The 21,057-nt window shown below is 36.2% G+C and overlaps 1 protein-coding gene across 3 annotated transcripts in view; it reads right to left on the reverse strand.

The window, feature by feature from the left end:
• Positions 1-21,057, reverse strand: part of ADAMTSL1 (ADAMTS like 1) — a 429,836-nt gene that overhangs the window by 113,839 nt on the left and 294,940 nt on the right. For 2 of the 3 annotated variants that reach the window (XM_072404398.1, XM_072404399.1), the window contains 3 exons: positions 18,402-18,447; positions 13,781-14,017; positions 1,614-1,740 (listed from right to left, as the gene is read on the reverse strand). In XM_072404398.1, the coding sequence (XP_072260499.1) occupies positions 1,614-1,740; positions 13,781-14,017; positions 18,402-18,447 (410 nt within the window). Of the gene's footprint in view, positions 1-1,613; positions 1,741-13,780; positions 14,018-18,401; positions 18,448-21,057 lie in introns of those variants that run through there. The other variant, XM_072404401.1, reaches the window with a different exon arrangement.

The following is a 21,057-nucleotide window of genomic DNA, read 5'->3' on the forward strand; positions in this document are numbered from 1 at the left end:
CCCTATTTAATGTACAGCGCTGCGTAATATGTTGGCGCTATATAAATCCTGTTTATTAATAATAATAATAATAATAATAATAATAAAGGGGATAGGTTAGATTTGCTAAATGTTACTATCAAAGTAAAATTGCTCTTTAAACTTGGCAGAACATAATGCTCCCTCGTATTAGACTTGGCACTATGCACATGTTTGCATATTAGAATACACACCAGATGTTTCTATACGTAATACATTTAGTGCGTGTTAAAGAAATGCATTTTAGGAATGACACCAGCTATATTATACATAAAAATGTGGCTCAATGACCAAATAAAATATCTATTCAATGCACCAAAATTGTACAGAGAAGTGTTGATTATATGCTAACAGCACAGTAGAAGGCACACTTGCAATTTAACCTAATACACATACTGGAGAAATAAGAAATGTTTATCAGTTAGATACCCTTTGTCTAAACCTGTCTGATGTAAGTAGGCATAGGGATGCATTTTTTTCTGTGCAAATTGCTGCATACTGGTAGTCCCCGAGTTAAGGACATCCGACATACAGACGACTCCTAGATACAAACGGGGCTTCCTTGCTCGATCCTGTGCAGGACGGAGGCTTGATGGGGGGAGGGGGCAGTTTGCATGACTTGCAGAAGAAGTCTCTTGCTAAACACTGCTGAGGTTGTGGGTGATCTTAAGAGCTGAGCTGATCTGTAACATCTTGTAACTCTTTAATGACCAAGACAAACTATGCAGTTGTCTCTTTTTGCATATCAAAGCACAGCTTGCTCCAGAACTGAATGAATATCCAGCTCCATAAAGTTTTTTTTTTGCTTTGTTTGTGATTAGTTTACAGTGAGGTTTTTTTTACAGTAAGTGACACAATGCTGCCTAATAATATGCTGAGACAAACATCTCTCCTAATTGCATTCAATAAAATAATAACCCGGTTCCGACTTACATACAAATTCAACTTAAGATCAAACCTACAGTCCCTATCTCATATGTAACCCGGGGACTACCTGTATATGCTTTCCACATTATAAGGAAACTAGATATTTGCACAATTTGAAGACTCTAAACTTATCTACGTTTGCTTAGTAAATCAGCTACTTTGGGGCTGGTTTATTAAAGCTCTCCAAGACTAGATAGACTATCATGGGGTGATCCAGTAATGTGGAACAGATTTGGTGCAGGATTGAAAATATTTGCCAAATAATAGCAAATGACATTAAGAAATCCATTTTAGGTTTGCTTGATCACTCAAGTTCTGCTATAATAATCTACCTTTTTCAGTCCAAGATAGCTTTATTAATTTAGGCCCTTTGTGTACATTGTGAGAATAAACCAAAAAAAGAACAAATGTGAAGCACTGTAGAAAAAGAAGCAGAGTTAGATACTGTAATGGGTAAATATAGCTGCCTCCATTTACATATATAAATACTCAGAATTATATATTTTTTCACAGAAAATAATGAATTAAAAAAGGTAATACTCATTACTATTAATTGTGTCAAGTTAAACATAGTGTCAAGTTGCAAATATATCTAAAAGACCTTTATACAAATATTGTATCCTTGGTATGTCAAAGCAACAAATTCAGTTAAAGTAACAAGCACTTACATTTATTTGCAGATAGTTGTGACTTGTATTGCCCCCGAACCAGTCGGCAGGTGGACCCTTCTCCATTGCACACGCCACAGTTATCTTCCTTTGCAGTGCTTCCTAGCTGGTGGTCACAACCAACAATCTGCCAACAAAAAGAGAGAAGTATCAGGAGACCTGTAGATTATGACATGGACCAAGTAACACGCTTAACCCAGATCTTCATCTGAGCTGACATAGAATCCAGCGCTGTATTTGAAGCAAATGATTTTGCCAGAGCAAATAAAAATACACAGTCTGGTTTTATAGGAAATCACAGGTCTCACTTCACTAGCTTCTTGGGAAACATTACCAAATGCAGAGGCAATGTACAGTAAAACAGATATGAATGCAAATAAAAGGCTGGATACATAACACAGCTGTACATTCATAGTGGACAATAAATGTAGCTCTAACCTGACGTCTGGTCTTAAACTAATGGCTACTGGGGACTTGTACTGCCACTAAATTCCACATTCTATAACCTACAGCGCATTTAAGCTGTCATGGAATTAGCAGTTTAATGAAAATATATTGATGTTGTTTCATCTTATTTTCATGAACTACCAAGCCAAAATTATGTATTTCAATCCATGCTGATTAGCTATAAATAATAATTTATTTCTCAAGACCATGGTTACAATGTTCATGTAATTTTGCATATTTGCCACATTTATAGGTTTCTGTTTCTGGAAATCCTCATAAACATCCGATTAGGGAGAAAAACACACTCAGGGAACAGATTGTGTACAGTGAATTTGTATTTATATATGGGAAAACTGTTATGATATCATGGAATGCAATAATTGGCATATATTTAAAGCTAAACCTTGCACTGTAGACTCTACACTTTTAAACAAAATATACTTAAAAGAACATTTTCTGAAATCTCATGCCAATGTTTCCCATGTATCTACTATGTAAAAAAAATAAATTGCTGTGTTTAAAGTGTTATCTTCCCATAATGGCCACAGTATTTGTACAGACCTGGGATGTCAAACACAAAAATCTATCCATCGCATTCACAAAGGTAGTTTACCTCTGTATCAGTGTTTTTCAACATGCCTTAAAATAAGTTTCTGGCCTTGGAGAACCCTGACAATAATAACAATATCCACAGCTCACAGTGCATAAGTGGTGGTTAGTAGGAAGAATGTTGGTGTCACCTAAACTGGTTGGAGAGGTACAAGTTGCTCATTGCTCAAGGAACCGCTAACAACTTCTGGAACAATCCTGGTTGAGAAACACTGCTCTATATAACCTACCAAATGCTAAAATATTAGCAGGGTCCTGGCATAGAATATGACAATACTAACTAAAGACTTCTTGATTTAGAGATAGCAAATGATATTTTGGGCCCCAGCCAACCTGATGCCTTCACACAACCACAGTTTTTCCTTGCCACACCTTTTTTCACTACTAAGACCACTGAATTACAGGACCCCACAAACACAAAATGACCCCACTAGTTTAAGTGTCCCCATGAGTCCTACTCAAAAAAAAATGCAGATGAGTAGAGGGCAAAGTTACTCCTCAGAAGCCAAAGTTCAAATAATTTTTATGTTTGCCCCTATTTTTGCTTTTCATAGACCCCTCGTCAAACCCCACACCCTTTCCATTAATCCACTGACCCTAATATACCCCCAAATACTTTCCTTAAACCCTTCCTTGCCTGATCCCCTTTCCACCCTGGCATGTGGCCTCTTTGCTTATGCATTTTTTTTATTCTGCTCCTGGTTTATCTGGATTTCTAGTATTTATTTAGGACATCAAGTATCATGCTTTTACAGCATTCTCAAGGATAAAGAATGAAATGTACAAAAGGATAATGTTTAATATTATGAACACTGTGTCAATGTGCAAGTCATTCCCTGATCTGCTGGTCTGCACTATGTATATGTTTCCTATGTTTATAGATTTGTGTTATTTTTACCTCATTTTACCTGACTTTGCTCATATATTTTAATCCATGTTTGCACAAAAATACAGCGGTATTGCAAAAATTTGTAAGTTAAATGAGAGTTGTCACTTTTAATGAAATCATGGTCATAAGGCACAAAACAGACTGCTCCGTTCTTTTAGTGTTGGAGACCTTGAAAGCCATGCTGGTTCCCCCGCACTTGAATATACTTTTATTTGCGCTTGTGTCAAACATGTAATAGCGTACTTGGCCCACAGTTGTTTTTGTGTGTTTGTTTAACAACTGCTCTTTTAGCTGCCTTGTTTTAAGGATTGACCCTTTTCTTCTTCCTGACAGAGGCCCTTATTCCTTTTGGCCTCAGGCAGTCCCACATCTTTAGCTACTGCTGTACCTTGGCTGACCCCATGCAACTGGAGATGATGAGGCAAGAAGAAGGATGAGGCAGTGGCACAGGGGGATACTATGCAATTAGCATCACCAAGCAAACACAGTCTCTTTCTGATTATGCTTAGAAATGTTCTTTATCATGCTCTTAACATACGCACCCTGAGACTCAAGTCGTACTATAAACACTGCATTTGTTCTACAGTTTGTTTCTAGATTCCTCCTTGCTTCATCAGGTGGAAGTTGTTCACAACTGCCTAGACATCATTTATTTGAAATGTTATTTGTCATAACAGAGATGCTTTGTGTATATATTCTTGTGAGTAATGTTTCACACTTTAATTGATGGGGTTATGATGTAGACAGTATTTAGGTAATTAGTTATATTCCTGGTTTCAGGGACACACCTACACATGTAGGGCAGTCATTATCCGCAACAAAGACATTTTTTCGGGGCCACATAACCTTTATAACGTTTTAGAAATGTTACTGCATTCACGACATTTCCTATATTGCCAAGCTTTGTTTATAGAATACTCCCAGTTTTTAAATGTCCTACCACATCAGAATACTATGCAATGATGTCACGTTTGAGTGCTTCTACTGTGTGAGAGGCATCGCCCTGCATACTAATACTGCCATATATATACACTTGCTGCTTCCACTATTGGCATCTACACTGTAGAAGAAACAGCATGCTCGTGGCCAGATCAAGAGCAAACAAGCTGATCTTAAACAGAGTCCAGGTGAACAAAGCAATGACTGACAATATTAGAGACAACAGGTTGATGATCAGAATTAAGCACAAAGTACAAACAGGTAATCCAGGAAATCCAGGTAATCCAGGAAATGAGCAGATAAACTAAGCTGTCTGAATGTACTACAGTTTATTAAAGCCTGATTAGTAAAGGTGTGAGCTGAAGTGATGAGTAATCACCTTAATCATCTGCCAATACAATAGTTATTGTCAAGTGTTACTTAAGAAGTGAGAGTTTCTCATTGCTGTTTGTGTATATTTTTATGAGTTTGTGATGAATTTTAGAAGGTGAAGAGTTAGAGCCATTCTGTTGCTAATGCTATTATTGACTCTTGTGGTCCTTACAGTGGTGCACAATTTCCCTCTCTATAATAAAGTAGAAAAGGCTGCTCAGCTATTGCCTAAAGATCATTTTTGAAATTGCTGCTAAAATAGTCATTTTCAGACAATAATGATTGAACGTCTGGAAATGTTCCTTCTTCTTTAACAAATCATTATTCAGAGAAGTATAAGAAACATGATATTGCCATTCTACAGGAAGTGTTGCCCCCTAATCTGAAGCTTTTTACCTCGTACGAGGGCTTAATGTATTACATGGTGAAATATTTCAAAAAGATAGCAAAAACTACACATGGGACCTGACTTGTGAAAGCTCTCCAAGGCTGGAGAGGATACACTTTCATCAGTGAAGCTGGGTGATCCAGCAAACCTGAAATGGATCTGGTCCAGGATTAAAAACATTTGCTAACAAATAGCAAATTACTTTAAGAAATCAATTTCAGGTTTGCTGGATCACCCAGCTTCACTGATGAAAGTATAAGCCTTGGAGAACTTTATTAAATCCGACCCATATAGTGCATTTTGTACAACTAATTAGTTGGCCAGGAAGGACATTGGTCCCAAGTAAGCCTGGCACGTGTGGCTGGTCAGACAAGAGGCTCTCTCTGAGTCATGACACCTGAAACTGCACTTTGTTTACTATTTAAAATAAATAGGTGGTCCATGTTGCACAATTTAATAAATAATTAAAAGCAAGGTTTTATTGCAAAATTTGAAATGTTTATCCAAAGATATATATATCAGTACAAAAACGTTTCTTAACATAAATTACAACCTATTATTCTGGTCTATCCCTATAAACTTTGTGTTTATGCATACACAATTCTCAAGGGTGGTTTACATTGCAAGGGAAATTAAATAATTTTATTAAGTCTGCACAGTAAAAAATGTTCCACTTGCCATGAATTTTATCCGGTCCTAATCTACATTAAGTGTAATCAGTGTCATTATTTCTTATTCCCTGACATTACCCACCCAGTATTTCTGGGTAATATATTACAGATCCTCTGGCTAAAGAGGATTTAGCTGAAATGCTGTCTATTAAATAGCAACTGTGACATTTTACAAATAAAAGGAGAGATGTAATTGCACAGGATTTAAAGAGGACCTGTCACATATCACAATATAAAAAAAGTTATAGAACCAACCTTTATTTTACAGAAAACACTTCCCCTGGCTCCCATTGCAGTCAGTGACCAAATACCTACATATTTCAGCTAAAGAAAAGGGAAAGGATCGAAGTTTAGCCTGATTGCCAATCTAAGAACCTATCCCCTAAGATATCCAACACCGAGTGACTCCATTTTGTTGATAATACTGCAATGGCCCTGATTTATTAAAGCTCTCCACAGTGAGGATACACTTTCCTTAGTAAAGCTGGGTGATCCATAAAAACAGAATATATTTCCTAAAAGTTATTTGCTGTTTGTTAGCAAATGTTTTTAACCCAGGACCAGATCCATTCCAGGTTTGCTAGATCACCAAGCTTTACTGATGAAAGTGTATCCTCTCCAGCCTTGGAGAGGTTTAATAAATCAGGCTTAATGTCTGTAATATTTCTGCGTCTCCAGTTGCTATGTATGAATCTAAATATTTTCTTCTATTTATGCCCATTTATTTTTCTATCTAGGGGCTCTATAATCAAGGAATCTGACATTCCCTCAAACATTCCCTGGTGTGAATCTCACAGGTCTATGTGTTCAATTGCAGTAATTGATTCCTACTAGGACATTCCCTCCAATAAGTCCTAAGTTGCTGTGGTAGTGTGAGGATATAATATATTGATATGAAGTATGAAAACTTGCAGCCATTTAAATCAATAAATAACCTTTCTAATAAAATTGGGCACATTTATAGGATTTTTATGTTGTTTGCCCACTTTTACTTCCATAGAAATCCTGAGAATGTCAGTGCTTTTAATTATAATGCAAGTGACAAGCAAAACTATTTCCATTGCTCTCTCAAGGTATCGCAATTTTTAAGATTTCACTTTTTCCTATTAAAATGCAGAAACTTCTAGCAGTTTGCTCTTTCTGGTTAAGTCAAGCAGCATTTGTTATTGTTAAGCAACTGGAGGACTTTGAAAGCCTACACCTGAAAAACATACATGATACACATATATGGACCACAGATCAGTGACCATGTAAATGTACGGATTATAATAATGTGACACACCACCACATGGTTATGAACATGTAATCCATGTACTTTACTATTTAAAAGTTCCTTAGTACTTCAACAAAAAGAATTGGTCATTCTCACACTAAATGAGGGATTCAGCACCCCTGTAGATGCATTCATAGTATATTACATAAAGATGTGGAGTCACTCTGTAAACATAAGGCCAATTTAAATGTTTTATTATTTTAAAGAAACCATGCTGCCAACAAAATATAGGTATGTACTTGGAGTGCTTACATATCCCTGTCTGCAGCAGAAATTTAACTTTAATCTAAAGAGGTCAGTATACAATCCTGTTGCAAAATTCACTTCTGTGAGTGGTAATGAAGAACCTTCCTTCCCTGTAGGTGTTGACTGAGAAGCCTTCCTTGCCACTTCCATTTCTAGAACCTTCTTTGCCATCTGTGATTGTTAAATGAAGAATCTTTTCTGCCACTTGTGAATGTAGAACCTTCCTTGCTGGCTGAAGCACACTTAAAACATAAATAGGATTAACACTAAAAGCAACAGAATGAAAATGCTAATTCCTTATGTTGCCGATACAAGAAAAGGGTACAGAGAAAACTCTACTGCAGTACTAAAGTCATTTCTCGTGACACTTGAGATACTTCACATTGTGAGGCCTAGTATTGTCACCAGAACCTACAGGAAATAACCAAATACTGACATGTATTTTTAATGTTTATCATAAAATGTTTTTCCTTTCATTACTATGGAATTTACAGTTATTTAAAAAAATGTTAGTACCAAAAGATAGACAGGGCCCCTTCTGTAGAACTACTAACAATGTTTCGACTTTTCTTTTCATTTGTTCAATGCCATATAGAATGTAACATCCTATCACTCCAGTGAAGACAACCTCACTGCTTTGATATATAACCTGTTTCCTTATATACTTTAACAACTACTGACATAGTAACTAGTTACTGACATAGTGAGTCTGACCTCATTACAACATAAAAATAGGTTCAGTTTCTGTGAACGACACTAAAGCTATTACATACATCAGTTTCCTTGTAAACCATGTGTCCTTGTTTCCCTTCATGTTTTGTTTAGTGATGGGCTCATTTGACATGTCAAACATGCAAATCCTGTCAAATAACGTCGCTGAACACAAAACAGATGTCACCACAAGGAATTTTGTCATATTATGTGAAACCAAATAACAGTCTTTGTGAAACAACTACTTGGCATGTTGTTTTTATAGAGGCCAGATGCTCCTGGTTTTCTTTTATGGTGTTTTGTTGGTTAATCTAAATATCGCCTAAATTCCCATACCGCTGGCATGCAAAATCCTTGCTAAATTCAGTAGCAGGATCAATTAGGCAATAGAAAAATGCATAAAAAACAATTTGCAATCTTAATAAACAATTTAATTAATTTACCAGAACGTGGCACAGAAAATGTGTCCTTCTTTTGTGCTTCAGGGCAGAAACAAAAATTACAATTTTCTACTACCAATCAAATTCAACCATTTTTTTTTGTTAATTAAAGCAGTGAATTGTGTATACTTAAAATGGTAAGAGTAAATACTTGAAAAGTTGGTTTAGAAATAATCCAAGGGTTACAGTAACACAAAGGAACAGAATGCAAGCCACAAGTAGGGTGATGAATGTGACAAAAGTCTGCTTCTCAAGTTGGATAATTAATCACGACTTTAAAGATATGCAAATAAAGTCAAACCCACTGCTAACAATTTTTCTCCTGATAAGAAAGTCTTAGTGACTCTGTGGTTTGGCTTTGCTCCTACTTTTTTTTCAATGCAGGCCAATGCATGCAAAGCAGAGTTGCCAAAGAAACGTTACTTGGCATTGCCCCCAAACAGGCTAAGCTACCACTCCAAACCAAAGTAGCATCAGGCAGTGGAGACGGAGATCCCCAAGACCCAGCATGGAACATGTTTTGTTTTTAATATTCACTCTCTCTCACTATGAGTCTTTGTTTAACCTGGCTCCTTCCTTCACTCTCTCCTTGAATTGAAAAGGAAGAGGGGGAATAAAGAAAACATATTAACGATCCAAGGCAAGCTCATGGGGCCATTTAGGAAAATGGTAGTGGAAGAGGCATAAGCCCCACTGGATTTAAAGTACGTACAGGACAAGGTTATAGTATATTGCTTACTCAAAACTTATACACTGCCAAATTGGATTCGGCCAGAAGAATTTCTCTTCCTACACAAAAGGGCCAGCAGTGTTGGCTTAGCTCAGAGACCTGATGCCAAGGGAAATGAAGCGGGAAGAAAAACAAATAACAACTTGGGGGCTCATTTCCATATTAAACAGTGGTGCAGAACTGCAGGGAGTCTCATTTCACAGGAGTCAATGCCCAGATAATCTCAGAACTAGAAAGATGCTGACAGCTATACAAAATCTACAAATGCTGCCTGACAACACCCCATGAGCAACTACATATTTTTATGAAAAGATAAAGTAAAAAACCTGCACTCAAATCAATAATAGTCTATGTTTCACAATGAGATAACCACATATGATTAATGTTTGTCATAATACACTGTATGTTTTATTGGGCAGGATTCCATGTAATACAATGAACATGTGCCACCCATTGATACAAAACAGATACAGATACAAATTCTGACATTGTAATGTGCTTTACCTATAATTTATGCAGATTCATATCATTCAGATAACTTTTTTGGCAATCAAATATCCAACCTCGTTCATAGCTCAAACTTCTCACAGATCACAGCAGGCTTTAAAGGTGACACCTGACGATAAACCTATACTGATAGCTGCATTGATTTTTGATATTTTTTTTTTTATTTAAATACTACTAAGACAAATATGTTTATCTACTGTCATATTTTTCATAAAATTGATCTTGGTGTGCTATGCCTAAAAGCAGATTTGAGCAAATGTATCCATTTGAGTCTTATTACACAGTTACATCACAGATTTGTTAGTTTGAAAAGACTTTAAAGCTGATTGCAAGCAAATATAAATTGAATAAAAATACATTTAGAATGCAAATGAAAACAATCTTTAATTGCAACCATGGACAAAATAACAAATGCAGCATTTATGATCCAGTATGTCACTAGTGTCACTAGCATGAACACAGCTGACTAAGCTTTCAGACCTCTGTAAAAGTTTTTTCAAAACTTTATCACCTGGTGACCATGGCAGTAAATCCATTTTTTTCACATTTTTTAGGCGGGTGACAATGAAATTGCCAGCAGTGTTGTCACACTGGGGACAGGTTTTTGTCTTCACTTTAAAGTGCAACACATGAGATCTATAAAAGAATGGGAAAATGGCTAAAACAGAACCAGAAAATAAGAAATATGGCTCAAACAATATACTCAATATGTTCCTTGGAGATTAATACTTAGGGGACTGAACTGGCTAAATTCAATAAGCCAGTGGTTTACAAAGGGCATAAAAGACCTTACAATAAACCAGAAGTGTTTTAAATCTTCATTGTCTGATCAGCCCGAATCCAGGCATGGCAGAATGAGCATAACCCTTCTGCTAATGCTTATGCCAGACCAGCCATAAAAAGATGATTTCTAAACCAAGCAGCAGATACTCCATGTCGTAAAAAGAAACACTTCATCACACGCTTTTGACGGCAACTGTTTTTGCTACTGTTTCCCGGACACATCTCTGGTTGAACAAGAAGAAAGTGAAAGAGGATGAGAAGGATAAGACATTGATCAGGGACTCCTGTACAAAACTACTTGATCATCATCTTGGTAATCCTGGTAAAACTGAACCTCCAGTGTTCTGTTACCATTGACGGTTCCTACTGGTCTTCTTCATCAATAATCTGCTAATTGCTAGGCGGTGCCAAGGAAAAGGTAATAAACTGTACAGATATTGTATCCTTATCATAAGTCTTTATTGCTTGTAAGTAAACATATTTTTGGATGAGTCCAAATTTATTCAATTCATCTATTTATAGTCAAAGATAACAAAGCAATGCATTTATAATGGTGGAATCACACTTCAGTAGCTTTTATACACGAATAAGAAGTTCTGCTTCAGTAATAAACACTGTGCTCTGAGTCCATACTCATCCCAAACTATGGGCCTGATCGATTGTAAGCAAATGTTTTCAAGCCTGGACCAGATCCATTCCAGATTTTCTGGATCACTCAGCCTCATTGATGACAGTGTATTTTCCCCAGTCTTGGAGAGCTTTAATAAATCATGTCCTATATATAAGAATGTTTGTAGTAATTAGGAAATAGGACAGTTATAAATACATTATTATAATGCATTTGTTGTGGCAATTGTTTTTCTTCCCTCTTCTAGATCTTGTTGGGGACTCTCGTGTGCAGTAGCTGCCTTAACAGTACAGCATAAATTCTTCTTAGGCTTAAAAACTTATTTTCTGCCAACACCGCTTATACCCAACATCCAAATGGTAAAGTACAGACACCATGGGCATGATTTATAATGCCTTTCAAGACTGGAGAAGATAGATATAATGGGATGGATTTCTTAAATCATTTGCTGTTGGTTGGCAAGTGTTTTCAATTCTGGGCTAGATCCATTCCAGGCTTGCTGGATCACCCAGGTTCTAACACGATAGTCTATCTTCTCCAATCTTGAAGAGCTTTTAAAAAAAATCAGGCCCTATCAGTATAAATATGAACTTTATGTAATGGCTCATCATCAGTACTGAGTTTAATTTTTTTTTCTTTTGTAAAATATGGCTATGCTTATACTTACGTCACGTTTTATTTCTAATATACAGTTTTTAAAGGCATCAAAGGTTATTTTAAAACACTTAAGAGTTCTTGAAGACAAAATGGACAGACACAGCTCGCTTTATACCACACTGAATAAATAAGGAACACTTAGGTGACAGGAATGAGCAAGCTACAGCGCCTCAAAATTGTGTTGTCACCCTAAAGTAGGGAGATAAAGAAACTACAAGTATTTTTTTTAAATCCATCCACTTAGTAAAAAAAAAAAACTGAATCCAATGCAAAACCGTTTAAACTAAAATTGTTTTTACGAAAATGATAAAACCCATAGTGGCCATGAAGAATGAAAAACAAACTCTTTTGATTACTAAACAGCTCAACATAAAAACATTTTCTGCTGTTCTAGTTAGATGTTTAATCAGTGTATCAGAAATCAGGTCTCTAGAAAATATATTGAAATGGTCTTTTTAAAGTCAGCACTATAGTCCTGGGCACTTACTTTGGCGCCAGACCACATTAATGGCAACATTCCTAGAACCGGCCCTGTCAATCAACCCTGGAATTCTATGCATACACTTTCTACATTGTCTTTGTGTGTTTTCCAAGACCTCCAAGTGTCTTAATGCTTTTCTTCATAGTTTAACACACTACTTAAACTTCAGTTCTTTTTTTCTTTTATAAAAAGTATATATGTATATATCTGCAAAATATACAGGTATATAATTTTTTTGGCTGTACAAGAAATATTTAGGTATAATTTAGAATAATGTTTGCATAACATTATGTGATGATTGGAGCTGTCATGTCCAACTCACGTCTTAAAAACTGCAGTCACTCTGTCAGGGGTGGCGTGCCTTTGAAAAATATGGCATGCATTTCAGATGATTAGCAATTATCATTTATGCATTGTAAGCCTCATGTTGTGTGCTTTCCTGATACCTTTTATTTGGTTTATTGTACATACTGTGCTACTGATCGCTACAAGCCTTTCTTTTTAAGTGCTGCTCATGTTTTCTTCTGCTTATGTAGTTACAATAGCCAGTTTACTCACACATTACTGCAAGGTAAAACAAGTTGCATGCATTGTATGTTGCGGTGCTTTTTATTCTGAATGGCAACCCAATGCACTCTGCCAATGGACCTATCGTCAGAGAAATATGGGGACTACCATGACTTTTGGAAGCCTTAGTTATCAGGCATTTGTCCTTTAGGTTCTTATCCAGTCTTTTGTAGTTTCTGAGCCACAACATTTGTGCAGGACCGGCATTCTGAATTAGCTTTTTCCTTTGTTTTTGTTTTCAATAAAGTTTTACTGATTTTTCAAACAATAAAGAGAAACAGGAATAATAATATATAACAAACACAGTATTCGAAAGATACAAATTCAACATAAGGTTTCAAAATTACAAAAGATACAATTGAAATATATGAGGAAGAAGGAAAGAGAACAGGAACAAAAAAGGGGGTGGAGAGGAGCCAAAAAGGGGGGAGGAGGGGGTTTGGCGGGGGTGTGTTAGAATGCCCTGAAAAAAACCCACATCAGGCTGATCTTTTTAAGTCAAGAACCAAAACCAAAGAGAAGAGAAGAGAAAGTATCTTTTATTGTTAAGAGAGTACAGATTAGGTTTAAGGGGTTAAGACCAACCCTGGTGGAGCATTTTACTTTTTGCATGCTTGTTCCAGTCTTAAAAATATTGATGCCAGTGACAGACAGGCAACTAGCATTTTGATAAGGATATCAGCACTCACAGACCCTGTATTTCTCTCCCAGTCAAGAATATTTAAAATGTTATTTACTATAAGTCTTTAATTTCATAAATGATAATGCAAAGCACACTTTATGAAGTTCCCAAGAACACAGAAAACGTAGACAAAAAGCTTTTCCTTACCTGACATAAACCACTGATGCACATATCCAAGGATTCTGTGTAACATCGAGTACCATCTAGCACTTTTGGAGCAAGTTCTACAACAAGAGAAGTCCCCTTTGCTTGGCATTTTAAAGAGCATGGGTTCTCAGGATCATTATAAACTGGAAGCCACTCCCTATACTGGCCTTGGTACTTGACATCATTGTGAGCTGAACACTGCTGGGCCCGAAAATCTCCAGAATCTGCTGGACAATCCTATTGAAGAGAAAGACATAAAATGTTTATGGTTAATCTATGTAGATACATAATAAGTAAAACATAAGTAAATCAGTTGCTACATGGGAACACAATTTCATACTTTTCTTGCAACTCGACCAAACATTGAGCTTTGCATATTTTAGTCAAATCTGAAAAATCAAGCAGCTTTTCGCATGACCAGAGGGCAATATTGGCAAACAGGAGCTGTGATTCTGTGATAATCACTTCCTCTAACATGTCTTCTCCATAGAACATTATTAGTAGCAATCTGTCACCATGTATAGTCATTATCGACTGAACCTTAGCTCACAATTACTGCACCATATAGTAGGAAGTCATATCAATTTAAAGACAAGGTTATGATGAAAGTAGAGGGGAAAGTAGCGGCAAGGTGAGTATCAGGGTTTGGGGAAGTGAGGGTGTTACAAAGACATTATCACTCTGCCCGTTAAAGGCATTGTGGCAGTATCACTACAAGAGTTTTGACTAAACATTGTGGAAGACTGCTTGTTCCAGGTCAGTTACCTAAAATGTTGAAGTGAGGAGCAGGTAACTAATGTTTTCAAAAGGAGATAATATTCTTAGTCTATATATATTTCTTTCCATACAGATTTTATTTAAGGTTATTGTTGTCCTGTGAATTTTTATACATATGTTATAAAGAAATTAAAAACAATAGAACTCTTAAGCTTAACATTTTAACCTCCACAGAATTCTATATTTGAATAATAAATTGGACCATCATAAAAGTAGCAGACATAACAAGTAACATTATGGAACAGAGCGATTGGGAAACAGATCACAGACAATGATGAAGTCAGGCAATTTGAAATACCATTACTGCTCTCAGTTTTGAACAAACCTGTCCAAGCATTCTCTCTGTGGAATATAAAGTACATTATGGATGAGTTCACATATATATATATGGATCTACTCTTCTACTATGATGTGTTCGGCTTCAGTCCCTACAGAAGAACAGATCAATTCCTTTCCATCTGGAGTAACAGCTTGACTGTTTCATAGTCATCAGAAGCACTGCCCAAAGTTTTGATTTATTCGATGCATGTGGGTGGGAAACAACAGCAAGTCAGAGACATCTGCAGTCTATACACTTTAGGTATTTTATCCTTCAGGTGCAGAGAAAATCACGACTGTATAATGACTGTTTATTTCTCATATTCAATGTCTATCTTGGGAAGAAGTACAACTATAGCACATTCTGCATGAAATGAATTGTGGCCAACCTGATAGATTGTAAAGGTCCTACTTATGGGAAATGAATGGTGGCTAACCTGTTAGATTATGGAGTCTGTATGTATTGGTCTTTTTTTTTATTTATTTATGAGAATTATGGTTCTTGATTTTTAAACCCTGTTTTTTTGGATTATATAGAAATTTCTATTAAACAAAAGAAATACTCATTTAGACAGAAGTAACCACAAAAAGTGTCCTCATTGGAGTATTTCTATTCTATCAGTCCCAGAGGCAGTGGTCACCAGTGCACATACGGAAATTAAATCTCCCTAATGAGGGAGAAAAATACTGCAATTATCTATATAAATAAGAACCCACTATAAGGTATAAGGTTAAGTTTTGGGGATTTCATGAGAGAGCAGCTAAGTGTTAGATTTAGTTAGGGCTAGTCTACAGTGAGGTATTATTGCATCTAGGGTCATTTTGTTCAGTGTTAAACACTGCCTGCATCATTGTCCTATGATGTAGGTAATATGAAATGATATTGCACTGTCTGTGATCATAAGAAGACGCTGCCCATGATAAAATCTGCAGAAAAAAAATCATCAAACAGCTGCTGTTTTGATCAAAGGCGTATAGATAAAATAGCTTTTGTTCAAAGCCTATGACTGATTCCCGTTGCAAGGCAATATGAAGCCAGTTTTGAAAGGTCAGGACATTTTCCTGGCAAATTAAATGCCATTACAAAAATACAGAAAATCCAAAGTTACAAACATTTCAGTAACACTATGCTAACAAATGTCTTTGTAAAACACAATGTACTCCAGGCATTTCACTTTATTTCCTGGGTAATCTTAAAGGATTTTATTCATATCAAATACCAGCTAAGTTTGTAACTCAAACCAGGTAATGATTTTATGATGATAAAAGAAACATGACTTTTACATTTTAAGTTAGCACTAACATGCCACTTTATTAAGTGATAAGGTCTCATTTAGATCAATTTGTGGCCAACTGGATGAATATGTGTAGATTTCTACCAAGCCCACCAAAGTCTATTTAGGCTGGAATCATTCCTGGCATGAAACTCAGTTGTATGGTGATGGTGATAAATATGCCTGCTAGTTGCATTAGCAATGGGTTTTTGTATTTCATTTACTTAGTTGATGTAATCTACAGTAAATCTGTTAGTATGCAACTTCATGTAACCATTTCTATTATTTAAACACATGACCTGATGGATGCGGAATGTGCAAATCTCTTAGATGTAGTCACACACATGTATTGTAAGGTGTTCCTTATGTCTCAAAACTTATCCTATACAGCAACAATTGAACTAAATGTATACCATATCAAGTACATTCACTGAATAAAGTAAAGGTAAATATAGTTTTTTTTTTATTAAAAAATTTGCTACACTTCTGTAAGCAACAGCAAGGATGAAGCAAGCAACTACAGCTTACTAGACAAGATGATCAGTTATTGAACCTGTAAGATGATCTGATCTAGTTTGCAATCTAGGGTCTATTCTGTCCACTCTCCAGTTCCCCTTTTAAAAGGGTAAAATTGTTCAACATTTTCCTCAAAATTTCAAGCTTGCTATATAAAAGATAAGGAAAAGTAAATGCCCAGTAATTGCATTCCAGAATATTTAAAACTTAGCTTCATGGGAATTTTTGAATGACTGATAATTAGGACACTGGTATGCTTTAGACACTTTAATACAACAAAATATTAAAATTTGGCAAAAACACAACCTTTACTCAAATCACAACTCAAGTGGTGTGACAAAAACAATATCTATCCCCAGCCCTAAATATTCAAAAGAGAACGGTAAGTTATGTGCCTGCATGCCTTATATATATATTAAGAATACAGACCATCATTCTGGAACATGCACAGTGATCAAGTGTCCATTGCTCACCAAAATTTTCATGCTCCATTATAGGATAAGCTACTTTCAGATATACGGTCTTAACTTATATGGATAGCCGTTCCCAAGGCACATAGCAAACTGCTGCGGTAAACTGCAGAGCAGGTCGCCATAGATCCACGCATTGTCCTTGTGGTTGTGATTATTAGATTAGTAGGTTAAAGTTATTAAATTATTAGTGCAGAATCACAAAAATCATGGAACTACAATGGGTTATTTAATAGACATGCAGTTCATACTTTTTTATGGATAACTCTTGCCTCACTGCTGTGAAGATGGTGATAGCAGTATAAGAAGAAAGCTTTATATTACCTTAAATGTGTAAAAGAGCGCCTTAGGTAATTCACTGGAGTGAATTTTCCATATACTGCAATGGAGGATCAGGATTCAGTTGGCCATTGGAGAAATAAATTGTTTACTATGAGAAACAGTCTTAGAAAGTGGTGCATTCCCTCTGCTTGGCTGCAACACTCTGAAAACATCACACCACAACTTTACAGCACTTCCTACAGCATCATCCTTATCCATAAATCAAGAACTGTAGCTAAAACTAATTAAATCTGCAAACGTTTCCCCATCTAATCACCACCAGAGGGCATCACTCTACATAACAGCACATACACATCCCCCGAAGAAGCCAGATGGTGAAACGCGTCGGGTAGGCTGTGCTCTGCCTAAATTGTTTTTGAAAAAGCTGTGTCTAGCATAAGGGTCAAAATACCCCATAATTTTAATGGGGCAGACCCAAAGTGTGGAAGCCCATGACTATGCATTTTTTTATGTTGATTGTATCACCCTATTGTAAAGATATATGTTCTTCCTGTAATATGAAAGAACAAATACACATGTAATTGCCACAAAAAACCTGCTTTTCTTCTTTCTTCCTTTTAATGATTATACTATGAGAAACAGCCTTACTTTCCTTACTTTCACTTATTATGGACCCATACTGAAAATTAATTCATTATTAAAACATATAAATGCATGAAACAATCTAAGAACATAGGTCTTAGTAAACAAGTGGACTGTTTACAGCAAAATGTAATATGATTACTGGAAATATAAGGGTAACCCTGTTGGAACTGTATGAACCATACCATTGTTTAAACAACTAAAACATGTAATCATTTTTACTTGAATTAATTTTTTTTTGGACTACAGATCCTGGATGGAACATGCTAGATATGATTTTAAACTATTTGAAACTATTTTAAAACTATTTGATAATGGTAGTGAAGAGAAGAGTTAACTTACCACATTACTGCATGTTCTGTACCGGATGTTCCGACCTTCACAGCTTCTGTAGGAAACAATAAAATCAGTATATGTAAACAGTGATTAGGAAAACTCAACAGAAAGAATAAGAAATCTGATACCCCACTGGTGATTTCACAGCAATGAAAGAAGAATTGAAAAGTTGCTTTTTCTTATTTCTTACAATAATAAATATATAAAGTATTCAACTATGCATTTATAAACTGCAGGCAGGAGGGGGGGGGGGGGGGGTACAATAAAGGCAGTTACTGAAGATCCAACTGTTGAGGAAATCTGCAGTTTGCAACTTCATACTGTTTTGACATGAAAAAGATTTAATTTTTAAATAGTCTACCCTCTCCCATCACCACTCCATTTTCCCACTCTGAAGCTTCCTATGTCCACATTAGCATTGTATTTTCACAGTCATATCTAGACTGGATATGAGAGGGGATAATGTCTCCCCCCCCCCCAAAAAAAAAAAAAAAACACAACTCCTCATTTGCTGGGGTATCATTAAGAAGCTCCTATAACACCTTCTAGATTGTAAGCTCTTTGGGGCAGGGTCCTCCCCTCCTCCTGTGTCACTGTCTGTCATTTGTAACTCCTACTTAATGTACAGCACTGCGTATTATGCTGGCGCTATATAAACCCTGTATTATATTAATATTAGTAACATGAGCTTTAGTGTTTTCTTCAAATCTCTTGATTGATAAAATACTACCACAAATCAGCACTTGAAAACACAGTTGGTAAAGCTAAACATTTTATCACTAAGAATGCCATAAATATAAAGGTGAATTTATGTCACAGATAAATGTATAGAAGGTGACAAGGATTACTTGGAATGAAATGTCATTGTTCAAGTAATTTTGTCTGTATAATAAATAAAGAAGGTAATTGTATCACAATACATTTTGCAAAATTTTTTTACAATCCGTGGCAAGGTCAGGAAGGCTGGGCAGGTTTGGAATAGATAGGACTGTGGTCAACAGATGTCACCCAAGGACATAAAAGGGCAAGAGATTGAACCAAAAGTTAGTGTGTAACTGTTTTAGATATCTATCTAAGGCTTAACTTGTATTATTCAATCAGTACTATCATATCTATTTACTAAATTTTTGTGCACTTTTTAAAATTGAAATTTAAAATGATACGAGAGGGTCATGTGGTGGAACATGTTGGATAAAAAACGTTGTTTACTCTGTGTAACTACTCAAGAAAAATGAATGCCATCATGCATGTCACATAAAATTTTGTCGTAAACACCAACAGACAAAATACCTAATTTATACTCCTGATTTATCTGTTAAGAGTCTATGGGCTTGATTTATTAAAGCTCTCCAAGGCTGGAGAGGATATGCTATCCTCAGTTAAGCTCGGTGAACCAGCAAACCTGGAACAGATTTCTTCTAAGTCATTTGCTTTTTGCTAGCAAATGTTTTTCCTCCTGGACCAGATCCATTCCAGGTGGATCACCCAGCTTCACTTATGAAAGTGTATTCTCTCCAGCCTTGGGGAGCTTTAATAAATCAGGCCCTAAAGGTTTAGGTTCTTCAAGCAGGTTCCAGTCTAGACTCTGAAATAAGAAGCTGTTATCCAGCTCCTGTTGAGTCTCATTACCAAAAGGTCCTAAATGGAAAATACAGAGTTTCATTAAGTAAGATTGAACCACTGGAAACGCTTCCAAAGCCTGTCTTTATTAAAACTTATATTAGGGGTATGAAGAAAATCTCTGATATTACAAAGTTCTCTGAGGAGTGAGAGAGATCCATAGATTCTTCAGAACTTAAAGGTTTCTTTATTGCTAGAATCTAACAACTTCCTCTCTAGTTTACAAGATATTGGTACCGAAAAAAGTCTTAACTTTATACGAAAAATATGATTATATAACTAATATGATAGGAAGTGCCCTGCTTCTTTTGTTTTGTTGTCCCCTTTATTACTATTTTGTATTGGTCACAGTTATTTCATCCATTATTTCCAAAGTTTCTTATTGTAAAATAAAATATTGTCTAAGACAGTCGTCACCATCCTCTTTGGACCCACAGGATCACTAATTTTATGGGCTCCGGGCAGAGAGCCGGGTGTCACTAACCGGGGGGGGGGGAATTTTCCCATAGTCAGAAACAACCCACCTAGAGACACAACCTGCCCACTTCCCTGAGCCTGTGATCAACACAGGGGACATGGTCCGCGGCTCTGGCCTAAGCCGTGAACCACCAAAACTTTCTCGTGGACAACCGGTTGGCCTAAGACACTTGCAGTTTGGCTGAGATTATACTTAAAGATGATCATCCGAGCCCATATGCAGGTCAAGAATACACTGACCACTGTGTTTCCCTTGGGGTGTTGAACACAACAGGGTTGTCTCCTTTCCCCAACGCTGTTCACGCTAGCCATTAAATCCCTAGAAATGGCTTTCAGTTAGTTAGAAAGCTTTAAAGGTTTTTGTCATGGGTATAGGTAAAATAAACTTGCTTGGTGTGAAGGTGCAGTACAATTTTCTCCTAAACATTTTTACAGTGACAGAAAGCCCAGAGCTGTCCTTAGCTCACTGCAAATACTGCAGTTAGCTTTTGTATTGTATGTTCCAATATGGGTTTCCGTTGTTATTGTTAGACAAACAATACCTTTCAAAAGCTTTAAAGTGTAT

Source organism: Pyxicephalus adspersus, chromosome 3 (assembly GCF_032062135.1).
Source record: "Pyxicephalus adspersus chromosome 3, UCB_Pads_2.0, whole genome shotgun sequence".
In the NCBI taxonomy this organism is placed as follows: Eukaryota; Metazoa; Chordata; class Amphibia; order Anura; family Pyxicephalidae; genus Pyxicephalus; species Pyxicephalus adspersus.